General features: G+C 36.7%; 1 protein-coding gene across 1 annotated transcript in view; it reads right to left on the bottom strand.

The window, feature by feature from the left end:
- LOC113225948 (apyrase-like) overlaps positions 1–14,911 on the bottom strand; it is a 41,064-nt gene extending 26,153 nt beyond the window's left edge. Inside the window, exons 1-2 of the mRNA XM_026458430.1 lie at positions 14,674–14,911; positions 1,621–1,843 (exon numbers count right to left, since the gene is read on the bottom strand). Coding sequence (XP_026314215.1) covers positions 1,621–1,843; positions 14,674–14,789 — 339 coding nt within the window. The 5' untranslated portion in view covers positions 14,790–14,911. The remainder of the gene's footprint in view (positions 1–1,620; positions 1,844–14,673) is intronic.
- Positions 14,912–20,594: the final 5,683 nt, after the last annotated feature.

The following is a 20,594-nucleotide window of genomic DNA, read 5'->3' as shown; positions in this document are numbered from 1 at the left end:
CAATTTAGTTCCACCCTCACCGTACCTCCTTCGGTCGACTAGAAGATCCGGAGCACTCCATTCAAATGTCGTTGATATTCCACCTATTCGCAATAAGTTTCCCGAAAAGTACAATTTGGGGCTATTCAAAGCTAGAGTGAATACGCATTTTTTAGGCAAACGCGGCCCATCGTCGGTCACGTCGTCGCTTAACATCAGGTGAGATTGTGGCCAAGCGTGTATCTATTGTATATTAAAAAAATTATAAAATAGGATTAGAATAAGACAGAAAGGACTTCGAAAGATTCAGAGTATTTACAACATTTCTCTTGCCGAATCAATTTCTGGATTCCTTGTGCTCTACAACTCCCGTAGATTCTGAATTTGTCGAAACCCGTAATAGATTTACTGACGTTATTCCCGACGAATCCTACCGACTGCGCCAATTAAGTTTGTTGCGAGACGAAGTTGCAAAAAAAATCAATTTATTGTACTAATTTATTTAAAAGAAATTACTATATAAAATGTAGACGATAAGTAATCGAATTTGGATTACGAATGCCGCGATATTCGATGCTCCGGGCCGCCGTCTCCACCTTTGACGTCAATGCGGTCACGTTGTCTTCAAAGTACACGGCTGTAGGGCTAGCACGACAGGGCGCGACTAGCGCGAGAGCGACATAAAGCGCGCGATACTGCTAGTCTCGCATAGAGATTTTGTGCGTTATGTCGCTCGCGTGCAAGTCACGCTTGCACGCGCATTCATGCTAGCCCTACTGACGCTGCACCCCGTGCAGTGAGCTAGAGCCTCGTGCAATGCAGTATTGTTTTCCGGTCGCCGCTTATTCGGCGATTGCCCTACGTTCGCCTTGCGTAACAAGTGTTGCACTGCCAAATATTTACGTGATATTTTATTTTTGATGTTTTCAGTCTTCTAATTAAATTTAACTATATATTGCATTCGCATTCGAATGAATAATTTAATCATAAAAGAATGGGGGAAACATGAACATGATTGCGATTAACATTCAAATTTACTTAGTAAGTCAAATAATTTATATAAAATATTGTTTCCAACAAATGAACAAAAACTCTGTCTAAAATTGGCTTTCTAAAAAACTCTGTCTAATTCCAGCTTACAACAGTATTCAACAAAACAGTTCATGTGTGACAATATAAGTGCATACAACGATTTTCGTAGAACTCGCTGAACGTTTTGTCAAAAATATTTTAAAACAAGCACACAGTAACTCTTAGCGCTCGATCCGGCAAATTAAGCGTGTTTGCAGGACGCGGCCTGCGCCGCCCGACTCCCTTCAAGTATCCCGTAGCTGTGCGCGAGTACATTCGTTGCGCAACTGTAGGGTTTATTAAACTGTGCTATTACTATATCTAATATATAGAATACAAACCTGATTGCAAGAAAATATCATGGATACAAAACAGACTAGTGGGATAAACCAGCTGAACTCGTATATCAAGGGTCACAATCTCAATTTGATGCATTATTAAACGCGCTCTGTGCTATCGTACCAGGGTGGGCAGAAAAATATGAGTATGAAGTGACAATATGAGTTCATTCATTCCCTATCGCGTATATGTGCTGTAAAGATAAGAAAGAGAATAGTAAAAATAACTTACGTGAGCATCATGAGGCAACAAGTTCATGAACTCTTGAGTAACGTTCCATTTTAGCAAAGTGTACCAATAAGTCCCTTGAAAGCTATCTCCGGCGTTCAACAGCAAGGCATTTGGTTTCTCTTTCAAAAGTGTACTTATTTCTTTGTAGAGGCGCGGGAATCCACCGAGACATGAGCCGTTGTTGAATCGACAAGTTGGATAATGGACAGCTGTTTCTTGGAATCTACAATAGATACAATAAAAAAATGTACCAATCACACCAATACCTGGACTCCAAGTAAAATTACAAAAAGTACCTAATAAATACATTAAATACAATAGAAACAAATACCAAATATTGCATTATTAGTAGCAGTAGAGCTCCTTGTGAAAGAATTCCTCCAGAGAAAGACTGCTACCTTACCTATTTCTGCCGCCAAGCAGTAATGTCAGATTACTGTGTTCCGGTTTTGAAAGGTAAGGTGCTGGTGAAATTACAGGCACTTGGAACTTGTCAACTTATGTCTCTGAATGACGGGCGCAGTAGCAGTGCCCCTCAGATATTTGCGATTTAAAGCTCTGTGTGGCACGGCAACTATTATGGACAGGCGTGTAGCTTACCACCAAACGCACGACTTATCCATCCCGTCACTTGATACTATAAAAAAAAATACAAAGTACCTAAAATGGAAAACCTATCTAGTCGTCTATAATCTCTAAATCAATTACTAATTGTTATTTGTTTCTTTTGATGTCTTTTTATTGATCCGGCCTTTAATTAGTTTATAGCTTTTTGATTGTAGATAATGTGTATTTTATGTAGAATAAATGTCAATTGGGGAATTTTCTGTAGCAATACGAATTCCAGAATAACGATAACTTCGAGAGCACTCCTACAAGCATCTTAGAGTGCTGCTTCTCTAAGAAGGTTGGCAACCATCATGGCTATCCTTATTTTTGAAAAAAGAAGGAACGTGTGCTAAAATTGAAGACTGGCTCTTAGGTTTTTCAACCAGGAAATTTTCCTTTTTTTTTATGATATCAAGGACGAGATGAACAAATCGTGCGCCTGGTGGTAATCGAGACGCCTACCCATGACAGTTGCAGTGTCACTGAGTTTAAGTAGCAAAGATCTGAGGGGCACTGCCACTGTGTCCGTCAACCTCAGACATAAGTTCACAAGTCCCATGTTCCTGTAATTTCACCAGTATCCCATACCCTGCAAAACTGGAACGCAGTAATGCGAGCATTACTGCTTGACAGCAGAAACAGGTAAGGTAGTAGTACTTGTCTGGAGGAACTCTTTCACAAGGAGCTCTACTTCTACTAAAACTGCTGCCTTCTGCCACGACTACGTTTTCATTGGATTTTCCCCAGTATTAATAGTTGAAGAATCTGGCATCTATTCGGGGGAATACTCACAACTATAAAAGAAAGAAGGTCATTACGTGGTCAAAATACTGCAGCTTCCTTTCCTTCCTTCCTTTATATTTGTGAGTATTTACAGCTTTTGCCCATTCGACGTAGAACCTCAACAACAATATGATTAGCGTACATTTTCTATACAGGGTTATTTACATAATAATAGGGGTTAAAGTAGGAAATTGCCGATTTGTACTGAAAATCTAAATTGTTTATTTTTTAAATTTTTAACAAATTTATTTAATCAAAATAGTTGCCATTATTATCTATACATTGCTGCCATCTAATGGGAAGGTTATTAATGCCTTTGCGATAGAACTCCGACGATCTAGACTGCACAAACTGTGTGAAAGCATTTTGTACTGCCTCCTGGGAAGAAAACTTCTTGTCACGTAGATAATTGTCCAAATCACGAAAAAAATGGTAGTCCGTTGGAGCAAGGTCTGGTGAATACGGAGGATGACGAATGGTTTCTAACTGCAATTCCTGAAGGGTCAAAATGGTTTCTCGTGCTGTGTGAGGTCTCGCGTTGGCGTGGAGCAATAATGGTGAAGATCGATTCATGAGTCGGGGCTGTTTTACTGCTAGTTTTGTCAACATGGTTCGGAGTTGGGCACAATAGACATCTGCCGTTATTGCTTGACCAGATCGGAGAAAACTATAGTGAATAACACCATGCTGAGACCACCAAACAGTTACCATTACCTTTTTATTGGTAAGTTTTGCTTTAGGACACTGTTGTGGCATTTGACCTGGGGTCAGCCATTGCATTTTTCTTTTCCGGTTATCATAAAGAATCCACTTTTCATCACATGTTACAATTCGATCCAATATTCCTTCATTTCTGTACCGGTTCAACAAGGCAACACAAGTTTCAACACGCGTTTCTTTCTGCAGATCAGTCAAATCATGAGGCACCCATTTTTCGTATTTTTTTATTTTATTGATTTGACGCAAGTGAGTCAATATTGTGGGTAAGGTAACGTTAAACCATGCCGCTAATTCCTGGGTAGTTTGACTAGGATCGGCTTCCACTATCTCTCTTAATTCATCGTTATTCATCTGTGTGGGCGGTCTTCCTCGTGGCTCGTTCTTTAAGTCGAAATTTCCATCACGAAAGCGTTTAAACCAAAATCGCACGGTGCGTTCATTAGTAGACCCCTCTCCAAACGCAGCATTGATTTTGCGGGCTGTTTCTGCCGCGTTAGTTCCGCGTCGGAACTCGTATTCAAAAATCACTCGAATTTTCGCAGTATCCATCTTTCTTGTCTAAATTGAATAACAAAAACAATTGAAAGTCGATATTCAAATGTTTCAAATTTAAAAAAAAATCACAGAAACCATTTGAAAAAAGTTTCATTCGAAAACCTCAAACCATGAACATTCTATGAAAATTCAAAGAACCTATTGCAATAAAACGGCAATTTCATACTTTAACCCCTAATATTAACAACCTCACTGGACTGTATTCGCTGTATTATACACAAGATCATAAACAACGACTATTGTTCTATGACTTTTTCATAATTCATCAGATTTTACTTTCGTACATAAATAAAAATATTTAGTTAATTAATTTATTGAAAATCACGATGTTTCACCATGGTTTTCAATTATTTTTTTGTGAAATTACTCCACCAGTTTGTTATAATTATCAATACAAAGATCGAACACTTGGAAATTCCTTCGATCCGGCTGGATTCTAACCAACGTCTTCTAGCAAACCGTGCCTAACGCTATGCCAACTAAGCCACGAAACGAACCAGCGAATTAAAAAAACTTGATGTTAGAAATATGTAACAAAAAATAAATAAAAGCGAATAAATTTTGACCAACTTTACGTTACTAATTCAGCAGTGCAAATCCTTTCTTTACTAATTAGACATGGCCTGCAAATGCATTTTTGTGTAAGCAACAGCTCACATTTTGTTTACATTTAAGTAAACATTTTTATCACTATATTAAAATACTACATACCTACTCATTGAATGAGTGGTTTATTCTGTCCTTTCAAAAAACTGATTCATAGCAACATATCCAGCGTTTGTTGGCATTAATGTGATAATTATCATTAAGTAGTGATGTTGGAAATAATAAAGTATAATCAGCAACTACTAGAAGAAAAAATGTTTTCAACAAATACGGTTGATATTGATATATCAGACTACACAACAACAAATAGTGCCTGTAAATATTAGCCGAATAGAACAACAACTATGAACAGTGAAAACACCTTGAGTGCGCCAGAAAGTGAAAATTGTAATGTTTTATACGTAATGGAAATTACTTATAAAAATGTTAAATCAGTTTATATAATCTATATGGTCATGAAATACGAAGGAGTGATCCATGAATTGTTCGTAAATTGGAGTTACGTCAGTGTACGCACTAAAATTATCAGTAAACGTGAAGGAGTGAAAACTCCTTGAGTTCCACATAACTGAAAATTATAGGTTATATCAGTTATGCGATCAACATGACCATAAAATGCGAAGGAGCGCAAACTCCCCAGTTCCTCTTAGACAGGAGTTATGTTTGTATATGAAAATTGACAATGTTTGATCTCCAATTGTCTCATGGTCTAATCCTATACATATCGATAACTATGTACTATGGCGGCCTATCTCAAAAGCTAGTGATATGTCAGGTCACGTAGTATGTCTGCTACACAAAGTTAACGATACCACCCCAATGTTGTCATTGATCTCTTATTATACCCAACGAAAACTTTGGGAGTCTAATTCACAACAAAATTTTGCCTTATCTGTATAAATGTCAGAAAAAAAAGACCAATTACAGGTTGAACCGCTATTCTTGAGAAGCAGCGATATGCAGGTAAGCATACCTGTTCGTTTTGTTTCCATTTTAAGTGAATCTCCTTCTGTCCATAGTAAAGCAGTTCAGTACTAAATATTAATTTCATGCAAAATGAAAAAAGTGACAATGAACCTTAAAGCATATCGATGAACTATGTGACGAATTCCAAGTAACACAAAGGTGTCTCAGCGCACAGCTCGTAGAAAAGTCAATCGTGGTTCATGAGAACTGGTTGATCAAATCGTATGGCTCACATGAAGATATCTTCAAGTATTTTAATTCACATAATCATTTCATATTGGTGTGAATTGACGTGTAATAATATACCCAAATAAGAACTGGTAATTACTTTACAAGTATCAATAATCGCTAAAGTGTAAATTATTGACGTATATTTAGAAGTGATTAGTAGATATTTCACATTGAAAAAAAAAAGTTGAGTGTATGGTGTGGGATTTATTAATCCAAACAGAAAACATTGCTCTTATGTATCCCAAGGAATAGTTACAGGTATTATTTAAGTGCTAAGGTGGTCTGGTGGAATTTTGTAATATTTCAAACACAATAAACAACATTCATTTGGCTCGAAGTAGAATAACTGGAGTAGTCTAAATAAATACGTTTACCACAAGTAACTTTCACTTACTATCTACGTATAATTTCAGGCAAGCTGGTCTAGTGCTTGATCATTAAATTAACATTATAATAAAGGGTAATAATAATTAATTCGTTTTATGGCTACGCAACCTTACTTAAACAAATGGCCACGCAAATTGAAAATATATAATATAAAAATCTTAGAGGACCATGCAACCTTGTTGAAACAAATGGCCACGCAAATGATTTAACAAAAGGTGACGCACAAAGCAGTAACAATAAGCCGTATTCTAAGCAGCTGATTACTGTTACTTAGTGCTTACTAGTAAAAGGCCACTCACAATAATACATCACAAGGCTACGCATTACTGTTACTGTTATATAATTATGTAAAAAGCCACGCACAATAATATATGTCACATATTTGAAATTACGATTTCGTGCTTATGCAATTAGAATAGTGTCGATTCTAATATTTGATATCGACAAGAAGAAGTGAATATCAAATGTTTTAAACAGTTTTATTAGCAATGAGTCTCTTTCCATACGAAAAGCAAAAAAAATATTATAGATAGCGGTGATATTCTACCATTGTTAAATTATATATATTGATAAATGTTATTCAAATAGCCCTAACTGAATTACAAAAATCTGATTTATCAATGTCGGAGTTCTTACATGTTATTGACGATCTCAGAGCAGTAATGAATTGTACCACTGACGAAGAAAATAAAATTGAAAGAGTGTTACACCGAAACACCCATTATGATGAGGTTAGAAAGATAAGTGAAAATATTGTGAAGGGCGTTGACATAAATAACGAAAGTTTGAACAAATATCTTATATCTGTAGATGTTGAAAGATCCTTCATCTTATAAATAAATATTGAGTGTCAAACGAAATAGTTTGATACCGGAAAATATTGAAAAAATACATAATGTACAATTAGCAGTTCATCGGCTTATACATTTTTGTTTGAATATCTCCTCCAGTACAACGGAACAAAATCTGTCGATGTAATGTGCTACCATCTGTACGTATTAACGAGCTGGCAACGTTCAGTTGTGCATCTCCCTCGATCTTATACTAAAAGCAGTGAAAGATAGCTCATTTTCCCGCTACTGAATAAAATACAGATGAACTATCAACGCTAATGTCATCCAGGCCTATACCCAACAGAGGTGAAATCAGGATGATGATTTACTATCAACACAGACAGTTCATAGTTTGAATTAAAAAGACCGATGAACTATTAAGATCGTGAAGGATGAACGTAATGTCGGTCAGTACCGTAAATACATTCCTTATAGTTCGTGAATGAAATATATATATATATATACTCTTAATTGACTGTTGCAGCCGCATTAGGAAATTCATAATATTCCAGGAAATTTTAAAGGTTCTACATTTTTCAAACTTGGCACCCAGTCAGTATGCCACTCGGAATTTAGCATTAGACTTACAATTCAAAGCCATACTTGCCACAACCGAACGGCGAGATCGTAAAACAAAACCGCGACAAATTAAGCGTTTTAAAATAAGTTAAAGCCAAAACTCCGTCTGGAAGGATGATCTTCTGTATTACCTTATGATGTATGCAAGAAATATACACGTGGAAAATGACTAGACAAGTTAAGAATTAAAAAGGACAAAAGAAAATAGAGGGGCAATTGCACATTCATGATGAAGAGGAAAGTCAAAGTGATAAAAACGGACACAATGAAGAACAATGTAAAATGCTTTAGGCTGTGTTTATTTAGTAGATTGTGGCAGTTAGTAATGATTATAAAAGTAAAGTAAAAGTACACATTGTTAAAATTTTCATTAATTTTATTGAAAGGGAGAGATGTAGTGTATGCACATTATGTACCATAGACATTAGACAATATAAGGATACAATGCGGCCCGCCCGCGCCGTTCCCGCCATTACGACACTAGACAGTAGTGTGAGGGGACGTATCGCACGTGTACGTGAAGTAAACACATGTTGTTTCATTGAGCTATCCCTGTACTAAGTAGCATATACGCCACAAGGTCATGCAGCAAAAGCTGTTGTTTATGATGTCCAACGAGGTGGTTAGTATTTTACAAATAACACTATATACTACAAACATAGTCAGGTCTAATTTCGAAAAAAGGTTTACTTAAACTCCTTCAACTGGAAATCATCGGATTGCGTATAAACTTAACTGCTTGTGTACATCTCTATAGAAAAAAATGCCGGAATGCTTACAATTGAATTGTTGTTTGTAAATCGACAGTTTGATTACGGAACACTTTGGTCTTGTCTACTGTAACAAATACGAGGTCGGCGAATTTTGCTTTAGAACAAAAACTTGCACTAATCGCGGTAAAATCACATCTGGATCTCAGAATGTCTTTGATAATTTCAAGTACTCAAATTGTAACTGAAAACGCGAAAACGTGAACCTTTTTCAACCTATTCGGAAGGCAGATATTTCCAGAATGAATAAGCAAAAAAGCACCAGATTGCGAACACATAACACCATGTAACACGATTTTTGTTTCTGAATTATCAATGTCATTTTCTAATTGGTTCTAACATAAAATCATGAAAAAATTTTTGTTGCTTGACATAAGTTCCATGTGCCTATAATTTCGCCAGAAAAACGCAGTAATGCTAACATTACTGCTTGGCGGCAGAAATAGGCTAGGTGGCAGTACTTACCTGGACAAACTCTTTCACAATGAGCTCTACCGCTAAAAATTACCCTGCTTTTAAATTTGCGTACATTGAAACGTTTAGAATAAGTATCAACACATGATGACGATGATGAAGGAAACATACGTTTCGGGTTTCTCTTTATACCTTATATTTCAAATTAATAGTATATTTCAACCAAAATCCTACAAATTGATGACAAAGAACTTAGAAATGTGTACATTTGCGAGTTTATATAAATACCAATATGTATGTAGCTATGTAAACAAGCAGCTACGTAAATGTCACAGTCACAGCTACAAAATCAAATTTTAAATTGTTTTCATTTTCAGTATTTTGTAATCCTAGTTATTCAGTAGCAGTATAGCTCCTTCTGAAAGAGTTCGTCTACGGAAATACTGCCATCTTACCTATTTCTGCCAAAAAGCAGTAATGTTAGCATTACTGCGTTCCAATTTAGAAGGGTAAGGGCGCTCGTGAATTACAGGCACATGGGACTTTCCAATCAAAAGGGGAGTGCGGCAGGGTGATATCATTTCGCCAAAACTGTTTACTGCTGTCCTAGAAGACGTAGTGAAAACACTTGATTGGACTAAATGTGGCGTTAACATCAATGGAGTGTTCCTGTCCCACTTACGGTTTGCAGACGACCTAGTACTCTTCGCTGAAAACATTAACGATCTCCAGCGTATGCTGCAACAACTGCATGATGCTTCTATTTGGGTGGGCCTCAAGATGAAAAAGTCCAAGACTAAGGTTGTGGCGAACATCTCCAACGTCACAAATTCAAGAGTCACAGTTGGAAGTGAGATGTTGGAGATTGTCGATCAATGCGTTTATATCGGACATATTTTATCTTTTGGCAAGAAGCATCAAATGAACGAGATCAAACTTCTAAAATGCTTCACTTGTGATGTGTAGCGTAATTATTAACGACCACCGAATTCCCGCCTAAGCCTGGGACACGCACCAATCTTGGTATTGTAATATTATTGATTAATGATTAATAAACTATTGTTTAGTTTCTTGTGAAATTCAGATTATAAGTACTATCATCTAATTTATTATACGTGAACTAAAGTCTAGTATAGATATATGGTTTCAATTTTAAGAAAAATGACACTTTGTGTTGAATTCTGCATTCAGGACACGCCACCGTTGTCAGGTTTTAGGCATTTCGGAATTTTTTTTCATTAGGTCCGAAAGGTTTATTGGGAAGATTTTGTTCTCTCCAGTTAGCTTTCGCCCTTATATTATACACTCTATTTTTTGTAGATTTTTGTTTCGATAAGTAAGTGAAGTTTAGTGCATGGACACAGAAAATTGCGGCTTTGGAGAAATGTCCTGGTAGTTCCCAACGCCGATAATTCTTCAATTCATTGTCCCAATTATTATTTTTAGAGATCTTCGAATACTTTTTACCGCGTAAGTAGGTATCCAACTGAATTAATAAACAAGAGGTAATATTACTTAGTTCGGTGACTCGCCTATCATTATGTAAATAATATAATTTTTTAATAATATAACTACATAATAGACGCAACCAAAATGTAATTTTTGGTTGACTGTGTGTGTGTGTGTCCTTCGTTATCCTAGTGTGTGGCTAATAGGTCAATGATTATATCTATTTCAGACTCTAAAAACCTAAATAATTAATTTTGAATTTTTAAGTGGGAGAGGCGGTATTTCCCGGCAATAGCACATTCGGCCGGGGTCAGGGTTCTTGAACCTACTCAGGTTCAAGAACCGGCGAACAATATGTGCCGTATCGAGCAGGACCGAATTCTACATTTGTGGTGGCAGCGACACGCCACAGAAATCCAACCGCCTCAAGCTGTTGGAAAGGCTGACTGGGATTAACCCATTTGCGGACAAATAATTGGAATTATTTCAGTGGAAGCCACATCCCACTTGTCGTGATCTCGTGCGCCAGGTCGAGATACTTCCGGCGTTTCTCGGTTTCGGCTTTTACGTCTTGCGGGATGGTAACGTCCACAAGAAATACCCTCGTCTCCGATCGATCCAACATCACAATATCAGGCTTATTCGCAAGAACAGTCCTGTCCATGATAATGGATCGATCCCAATTGATTTTGGTGCGTTCATCTTCGAGTACTGGCTTCGGTGAATACCTATAATATGGCAACCTCTGTTGCAAGAGTCCGTACTTCAGAGCGAGCTCTTGGTATAATATTTTGGCTGCCTGGTTGTGTCTGTGCAAGTATTCAGTGTTAGCAAGAGCAGAATCTCCGGGACGGCCACTGCCCGACAAATGTCTACTGTACGTTCCTTTAGGATATATTTTCTATAGTTCCGCGGCTTGATAACCTTTTCCTGTATTGCACAGACAAAACCTTCGGTATCCCCAAAGAGGTCCCCGAAACGCAGCCAATGTAGGGAGGCTCTTCAAGGTACCGTAAACTTTGACGAACCTCCCATGGAGCTCCTTCTCTTGCCATACGGACTCGCGGTCAGAGGTGCTAAGCACTACCGGGTCTCGCCATTCCTCTTTGGCCAACGATAAGGGAGTTAACCCTTTATCACATGTGACAACCTCTCACCGAATGCATCATCCGAGATCGTTGGTTATGAGATTGTATGTCCCACGAAAGTGTAGAGGTAGGGCCTATTAAATGTCAAAACCGTACACAACCGCGAGATATGCAATCTCAGAAACTACTTTTTGACGAAGACGGATGAAGTAATTAACGACAACAATAATTTTTTTTAATAAAACTAGAAACATCCAAAATTTTTACGTAAACGCCCCCATACATACCTATTCATATATATGCCCATGATTAGTAGTAGCTATTACAAATCGGTATTAAAACTGGTAAAGGAATCAAAATTAGACGCAATTGAGTTAAGCGCTCCATACACTTAATATGACATTCGTAGAGAGGCTTCAGTGGACCTACTAAGAGGGAGCAATAAGTTTTTAGCAGCAGTAGAGCTCCTTGTGAAAGAGTTCGTCCAGGGAAGTACTGCCACCTTACCTATTTCTGCCGCCTAGCAGTAATGTTAACATTACTGCGTTCCGATTTAGAAGGGTAAGGGTGCTGGTGAAATTACAGGCACATGGGACTTGTCAACTTATGTCTCAGGGTGTCAGGCGCAGTGGCAGTGCCCCTCAGATCTTTGTGATTAAAGCTCTGAGTGGCTCTGCAATTGTTAGGCTCAACTCACACTGGCGCAACGTCGAAGCGTCGGGTCACGTCCTGTTTTTCAACTACAACGCCTGGCGACGCGCGTATTAAGTAATATTATTACTTAGTCATAGAAATGTTAGGAATAGCATTTTTGATACAAAAGGTATAACCATATCTATCTGACTATGGCACATACACCTTACAACTTAGTAATAAAATAACGACATTATTTTTCTCTAATACATATACAAAGTACTTACGGGACAAAAATTGTCTTCCTAACATTTTGTCTCATAATGGTAATTTTATTTTAATTTATTTAATAATTACAAAAACATTATCACGGTTTTGCTATACACTCTTAAACTTAAACAGATTTGTATGAGTGTTGTAAGTAATAGATTTTTCACTAGCTCGGAAAGGCATTCTTTCTTATTAGAAATCTGCGCGCAAAAGCGTTTTTTGCACGCTAGCAAAAAAAAAGATTTCTGGAAAAGGTTTCTGAAATTCTAACTTGACGATAGACTGTGGTGCACCTACTTTTTCTTTCGATGAAAAAAAAGATAAAGACACATTCAACTACGGGATTTGTCGTATTTAACTTATTTATGTATTGCAAATCCGTTGGTAGATATATTTTATTCTTATTATTGTCGACATTAAATTGACAATGATAACTAATTGTGTTTATTCAATTATTTTAATTTGTCGAAGAACTAAAATAATTTCAATAATCACTTAATCATACAAAATAAAAGTACAAGCAAGAATAAAAATTGATGAGGTGTAAATTCAGAACGCATCCGAATATAATCTTTTTCTTTTAAAACTAATATTTTATAGTTCAACTGTTTTTCTTTCATCTACCGTTTTCCTCGCTATAGTGAGGTGAAAACTGGTGTGTTTCGCTCAGCAGCAAAGTTGTTTTGCGTCTCGTGTCTCAAAACCCTAGCTACGCTCAGGGATCTATTTTGAACCACTCGCGTCGCTTGTGGTTCAATATTAGCTTCCTTCACTCGCGTCAAACAACAACTTTGCAGCCTTGCATAACCAATAAGTATTGAAAAGCCGGACTATCCTAAAGTACTACACCTTTTTCGTGACATCTTGAAGGTATCTAACATTCAGCGCGATAAGTGAAAATGGAACGAGATAAAGCTGAGATGATATGAAATGTGACAGTAGTGCTCCTTGTACGTAACGGCAGTAGAGCTCCTTGTGATAGAGTTCGTCCAGGTAAGTACTGCCACCTTACCTATTTCTGCCGCCAAGCATGTCAGCATTAGGTACTGTGTTCCGATTGTGAAGGATAAGGGTGCTGGTTAATTACAGGCATATGGGGCTTGTCAGCTCATGTCTCAGGATGACGGACGCAGTGGCAGTGCCCCTCAGATCTTTACAATTTAAAGCTCTGGGTGGCACTACACGTCTGCAACTGTTACATACAGGCGTGTAGCATACCATCAGGAGCACGACTTGTTCGTCCCGACAACTGGTATTATAAAAATAAACGTATAAATAAATGTACATTAAAACTATAACACTTCAATAATGTTTTACCTCATATACAGAGCGTTACCTTTGGAATTTTGAAGGCAGTTGTACTTGCAAGAACAAATACTTTCAACAGCTTTAAAAAAAATGACGAACCCAATAGTACTCTGCCCAACGTATTTCAATGGGGATAAAAATAAAAAAATCCTATAGTATTTTGGTCACATAGCTCAACCGACAACCAGACAACCTTGACAAACTGGTTGTGGTGGGTAAGGTGGAAAAAAGAGACTCCGCGGTCGATCATCTAACCGATGGAGTGACCAAGTGACTGCCTTCACTGGCGTCCTGCAACAACTACCCTGAGGGCGGCCGAAGACAGAACCAGGTGGAATAAAATAGTCCATAAAGTCTCGAAAACCTTTCGGGACAGGACTTTCATGCAGCAATAAAGATAACGGCTAAGAAGAAGAAAAATTAAAGAATTTTGGCATCACCCTCTTACATAAATCAAACAAAAAATTTACCAATCACATCCATATCACCTAAAACTAAACTAATATTATAAATGCGAAAATAACTCTGTGTTTTCAAACCTAAACCGTTGAACCAATATTGATGAATTTTAGTACAGAGATGGGACCTGGGAGAAAGATATAGGCTACATTTTGTCAAAAAAATAAATCTTGAAAGGGGTGAAATAGAGGACGAAAGTTTGTATAAAGAACCAATCACTTCTCAAGTAAGTACACACACCAAAAATGCCTAGGGAACAAGCGTGTTTTTGCCTATTACTGAAAAACAGGTAATTCTTATTTACACGTAATTTTGTAATTTTCTGAAAATTCTTATTCCTTTTGATTTATTTCTCAGTTAAATATTTAGTTATGAAAACAATAAAGGTCTCACCTTGCATGAAAATCATTATAGTGTATAATATCCAGTCCATAAAGTCCTTCAAAGGGCAACGCGAAACTGTGTACCCCAGTTAAATACGCAAAAAACAAAAACACTGTCACTTCCATAATCACCAACAACGAATTTGAATTAGATTTTTTTCGGCACGTTATACTTTTTTTTATAATTCACTCGTTTGCATAACTTACAATTAACAACTATCGGTTATGAAATGATTGATGATGATTCTGCTACGGCCCCAAAGCGATGTAACACCTTGAATGATCGCATGCAACTGAATGTCTTGTCTTATTTATCGCGTCTCATTTCAGTGCCGCTGTGTAGTCTTACAATTCCACATAAAATCAGTAGTTAATAATGATAATAATAATATATTTTATTTAAGTATAATTTAACTAGCTATTTCCCGCAACTTCATCGAATTAGTAGAAGTACTTCGACTAACCCACTATACTAATTTTCATAGTTTAATTACTTATTTTCATGGTTTAAACTATATACTCGATTTCACGGGAGAAATAAGCGGAACACTGCACCACGCGGTATTATTTTTTAAAATACCTAAAACTCGTTCCACATTATATAACTTCTCTTTTTTCTACGCCAACAGTTTAGTCATAATCTTACATTTTATAGACACACAATTGATGAGGTAGTGATATAATGACGTTATAGTAGATAATTAAAATATGGGTATAATAAAAAGATGTTATCACGTTGGTAACGCACACAGAACAATAAATACAGTAGAGTGATTAGTTAGCGTCTAACGCATGCCAACTATAGGTCTCGAAAGTCCTACTTGAGCTCAGTCATTTTCGCTTTGTTATGTCATTATTTTGTGCAAATTCTCTAAAATCCTAGAAAAATGCCTTATTGTGCTGTTTTGGAGAGCAAAAATGATAGCTACACTAAAAATATTACCCGTGGTGGGTAAAAAAATATCATCGGATTTTTTTTACAAGAAACGACAGTAAAACTCCTGCAATATGGTCGCTTCTTTTTTAGAAAACTAAATTAACAACTCCAATTCGTTGTCGTTCAGCAATTAACCGCTAGATGGCAGCACATTGATTGAAACATAATATCAAAACGTCGTATTGTCTTTCAACGATATGCCAACAGGGTAAAGTTTAATTTATATTAATAATCCAGAATTTATTTCTTTTTAAATTTAAATTTCAAATTAAGAATGTGTGAGTTCTGGCGACATCGGTTCTGATAGTAATCGAGGCTTAAGGCACTTCCATTTTTTTTTTTTTTTCCGTGGGAACGTATGACACTGAACTATTTTGGGCAGAAACAATATTACAGTTAGCGACCGTAGATTTTTTTTATGTTACATGCCTAGTGATGGAACGGACATGTCGTGCGCCTGGTATTAAGCGAGACGCCTGTCCATAGCAGTTTCACTGTCGCTCTGAGTTTTAAATCGCAAAAATCTAAAGGATAATGTCACTGTACCGGTAACCCTGAGACATAAGATGACAAGTGTCATGTGGCTCTAATTTCACCATCATAAGTAAGATTAAACAATACTAAAGATGAAAACAATTTAAGTACTCAAATCAAAATGGCGTCTTATTTTGTTTGTTTTATTATTTATTGTTTAATCCTATGATATTATTGCTTAATCGTTGTGAGAAACAGCATTTAATAGAAAAGGTACACCATATATATGTAACTATGACACATACACTACACAACTTAGTAATAAAATAACAACATTATTTTTCTCTAATACATGTACAAAATACTTATGGGACTAAAATTGCCTTGCGTACATTTTGTCACGTAATGAAAACAGATTTTGAAAAGCCGGACTATCCTAAAGGATGCTGACCTTACACCTTTTTCGTGACATCTTATAGGTATCTAAAATTCAACGCGGTAAGTGAAAATGGAACGAGATAAAGCTGAGATGATATGAAAGGTGGCAATGAAATTGTACGTATAAGTAAATATACATTGAAATTATTATATTTCGATAATGTTTTACCTTATATACAGAGCGTTATATCTTTGGAATATTGGATGCAGTTGTTCTTACGAAAACAAATACTTTCAACAACTTTAACAAAAAATTACCTAACCTACTTTGTACTTTGCCCAACGTTTTTCAATGGACATAGAAATTAAAGAATCCTACAGCGTTGGTCATATTGCTAGCCGACAACCAGACAACTTTGACGAACTGGTTGTGGTGGGTAAGATGGAAAGAAAGACTCCGCGGTCGATCACCTAGCCGATGGAGTGACCTAGTGACTGCCCTCACTGGCGTCCCTACAACAACTACGAGAGAGGCCGAAGACAGAACCAGATGGAAGAAAATCGTCCATAAAGTCTCGAAAACCTTTCGGGGAGACGACTTTCAGCAATGGTGATAACGACTAAGAAGAAAAATGAAAGAATTTTGGAATCTTGGAGAATTCTTACATAAATCAAACAAAAAATTAACCAATCACATCCATGTCACCTAAAACTAAACTAATATTACAAATGCGAAAATAACTCTCGTGTTTTCAAACCTAAACCGTTGAACCAATATTGATGAATTTTGGTACAGAGATAGATGGGACCTAAGTTCTCTGTCCTATCTATCACACATAAGACATGTATATAGACTACTTTTAGTCACAAAAATGAATCAATTATTAAAATATTTAAACGAGAAACGATACAAAAGGAATAAGAAGCGACTTCGCCTGCGTAGAATGGGTAGTTCGAGTAGCCTATTGTACTACTTACTGGAGAAATGATCGATTCTCTATATAGACTTTCATTTCCTACTTCATCCCCTTTAAGATTTATTTTTGTGACAAATAATAGCTTATATCCTTCTCCTAGGTCCCATCTATCTTTATATAAATTTTTCAAATTGATATAGAGAATCAAATGCAAGTTTTTCAAAATTGTTTCAGCTGTCTACGCGTGAAGACGTAACATAGTTACTTTCGCATTTATAATATCCGTTTGGATGTAAAAGCAAAAATAATGACGACTTCGATGGCACAGCGGTGAGAACTGCGGGCGCTAGATAATAAAATCTGTTGGATTCCGGTAGAACCAATTTGGGTAATGTCCGTGTATGTGTGCGTTTGGCATAAGTTTCTATAGCCGTGTGTAAGCCCAAACGACACAACCCCCACGTCCTCCGGTCGAAGCAGGACTAAAGCGGACAGGGGGAAACGTGGTTAGCTTTTGTTTATAATATCAAGTGGCGGGACGAACAATCGTGCGCCTGATGGTAAGCTATACGCCTGTCTATATGAGTCACAGTGCCACTCAGAGCTTTAAATTGCAAAGGCCTGTGGGGCACTGCCACTGCGCCCGTCACCCTGAGACATAAGTTGACTAGTCCCATGAGCCTGTAATTTCACCAGCACACTTACCCTTCAAAACCGGAACACAGTAATGGTGACATTATTGCATGGCGGCAGAAATAGGTAAGGTGGCAGTACTACCCTGGACGAACTCTTCAAATTATTGTTATTATTGTTTTCTTTTTAACAAAATATGGCTTACGCATAACACCTATTGAGTTTACCGTGGTGTTTCTAATTTTAACTATGATTATTTATAAATGTATATATACCATTAAATACACAAGTTCTGTTTCAATAGTTAATACTTTAAAACTCTCTATTCCCACTAGTTCAGTTGACTGAACCAATGGGAAAAAGAGTCTCGCTAGGTCAGTCAACTGAACAAACGAGAAAAAAAAATTTTGTTGTTGCTTGTTCAATTGAAAATAAAACAAGCCTTTGCCCCTGGTTTAGTAGACATTTTTTATTTCCTCTATTCCCACTAGTGCAGTTGTCCATCCTCTCTCTACACGAGTTCTGTTATCCAGTCCAGTTAGTTGATTATAAAGTATTTATAAAGTAGATATTTATTTATTTATATAATTGAACTATAAAGTATTTCTAGCTAGTTGATCCGGTCTCAATTTTTTTATTTATTTTTAGTTAAGTTTCACCCAGTTGTCATCCATTTCTATCGGTCGGATTGACTCGGATTTTGCCATACTTATGTTCGGTGACAATGCAATGTTATGGTACCATCAAGCTGGATTGATAATGGAGACAGCAGGCGACCATAAAAACTCCTAAACTACATCAGTTCAGTTAACTGAACAAATGGGAAAAAGAGTCGCGCTAGGTCAGTCAACTGAACTGGCCTACTGAACTAGTGAGAATAGAGGAAAAAACCGACCTCAAAAGTTTGCTTATCCGCTTTCGCAGTGTTCGTTAGATGTATTTGGCAAGTTTTATTCAAATCAGTTAACGGAAAGTGGATAAAATCCAATAAACCGGATTCATCTTGTAATTTGCGGCCCTTGGCGGTGGAATATTTTCTTTAAATTTGAACGGGACCATTACCAAGGTACCCCCTTTCCAACAAAGAAAGAACAATCCATATCGGTTCACAAATGTTGGGGTAGTCGCGTAACAAATACACAAAGAAAAATACAATCGAATTGAGAACCTTTTTCATTGGAGTCGTTTAAAGAGGTTACCATTCCTCTTATAAACAGGTCGTTGTGAATAAAAAGTAAAACATTACTTACCTCGCATGAAAATCATTATAATGTACTATGTCCAATGCATATAATCCATCTTGTTTCAATATATTATGACTGTGCGCAGTATTTATGTATGCAAAAATTAAAACAACTCGATATAATTCCATCTTTATTAAAATTAAAAAAAAACTAATTAATTTTAATTTACATGTATATCTGAAAGAAAAAATTGTAATTAACCGTCCGAAAACTATAATCCAAATCAGGTAAAGACAATATTATGGCTTGTCAATATCGGACAAAACTCCGCCTGAGTTTTGTCCGATACACACTTTCACAAGATTAATCAAGAAAGCCATTAGAGCCAATTGCCTTGTTCATGTACTGAGTGCTTACAGTCTTGAGTAGGTACCTCTTGTCGATAGATACGTGCATGCGTGTATTATAACTACTTTCATGTGCACCTTGTTACCGGTAATTAATGCACAATATGCTACCTACTCGTTCAAAAGATTTTTTTCCCTAGAATAATCTTAGTAACGTTAATATAGGCTCAACATTTTTATAACAAAATGTTGTGTAGCATTAATTAACTGACTTATGTCCATTGTGTAATGTACAAACTATATATACTACGGTAGCTGCGGGAATTTCCGAGACTGCACGAGAATTCTCTTGAAAACGCGCTACCTGGCAGCAGTAGAGCTCCTTGTGAAAGAGTTCGTCCAGGAAAGTACGGCGGTACTTAACCTTACCTATTTCTGCCACTATAATATGAAATTACAAACACATGGGACTTGTCACCTTATGTGTCAAGATGACGGGCGCAATGGCATTGCCCCTCTATATAGTGGCACTACAACTGGACAGGCGTGTCGCTTCCTACCAGGCGCACGACTCCTTCGTACAGTCGCAAGACCTTTTTTGGCTCGTCTCTAGTTCTTCTAGTAAAGTTTATCATGGTCACAAAAATTCTAAGATAATTTATATTACGATAGGCGTCATATCCTAGTTTTATATCTTATTATAATACGCAGATATATAAATTGGATTTGGTTACTAACACTAACAACGGAAGCTTGAATGAAAAATATTTTAGCTCTGAAAGTGTGCGACTATTAAAATGATATCGACAAAAATATATACCTATATATATAATATACCTATATTGCTTCGTAAAAAATGAACAACGTAAATCAACAGTTTACAATTTAATACATACCTAATTTCAATGGACCATAGTTCTATCACAATACCTAAATGTAAATGTCAACTCCGTGTGCAGTCTAACGTTGATTACTCACATTGAACTATACTATTTGTACTCGTTTTCATTGAACTATAGATAGGAAGTTATCATAACATTAATGTAGAAATCGTTTTAGGG

Source organism: Hyposmocoma kahamanoa, unplaced genomic scaffold, assembly GCF_003589595.1.
Source record: "Hyposmocoma kahamanoa isolate Upper Pololo Valley unplaced genomic scaffold, ASM358959v1 180, whole genome shotgun sequence".
In the NCBI taxonomy this organism is placed as follows: Eukaryota; Metazoa; Arthropoda; class Insecta; order Lepidoptera; family Cosmopterigidae; genus Hyposmocoma; species Hyposmocoma kahamanoa.
Note: the sequence above shows the minus strand (reverse complement) of the source record. Positions and strands in the feature narration are given on the sequence as shown.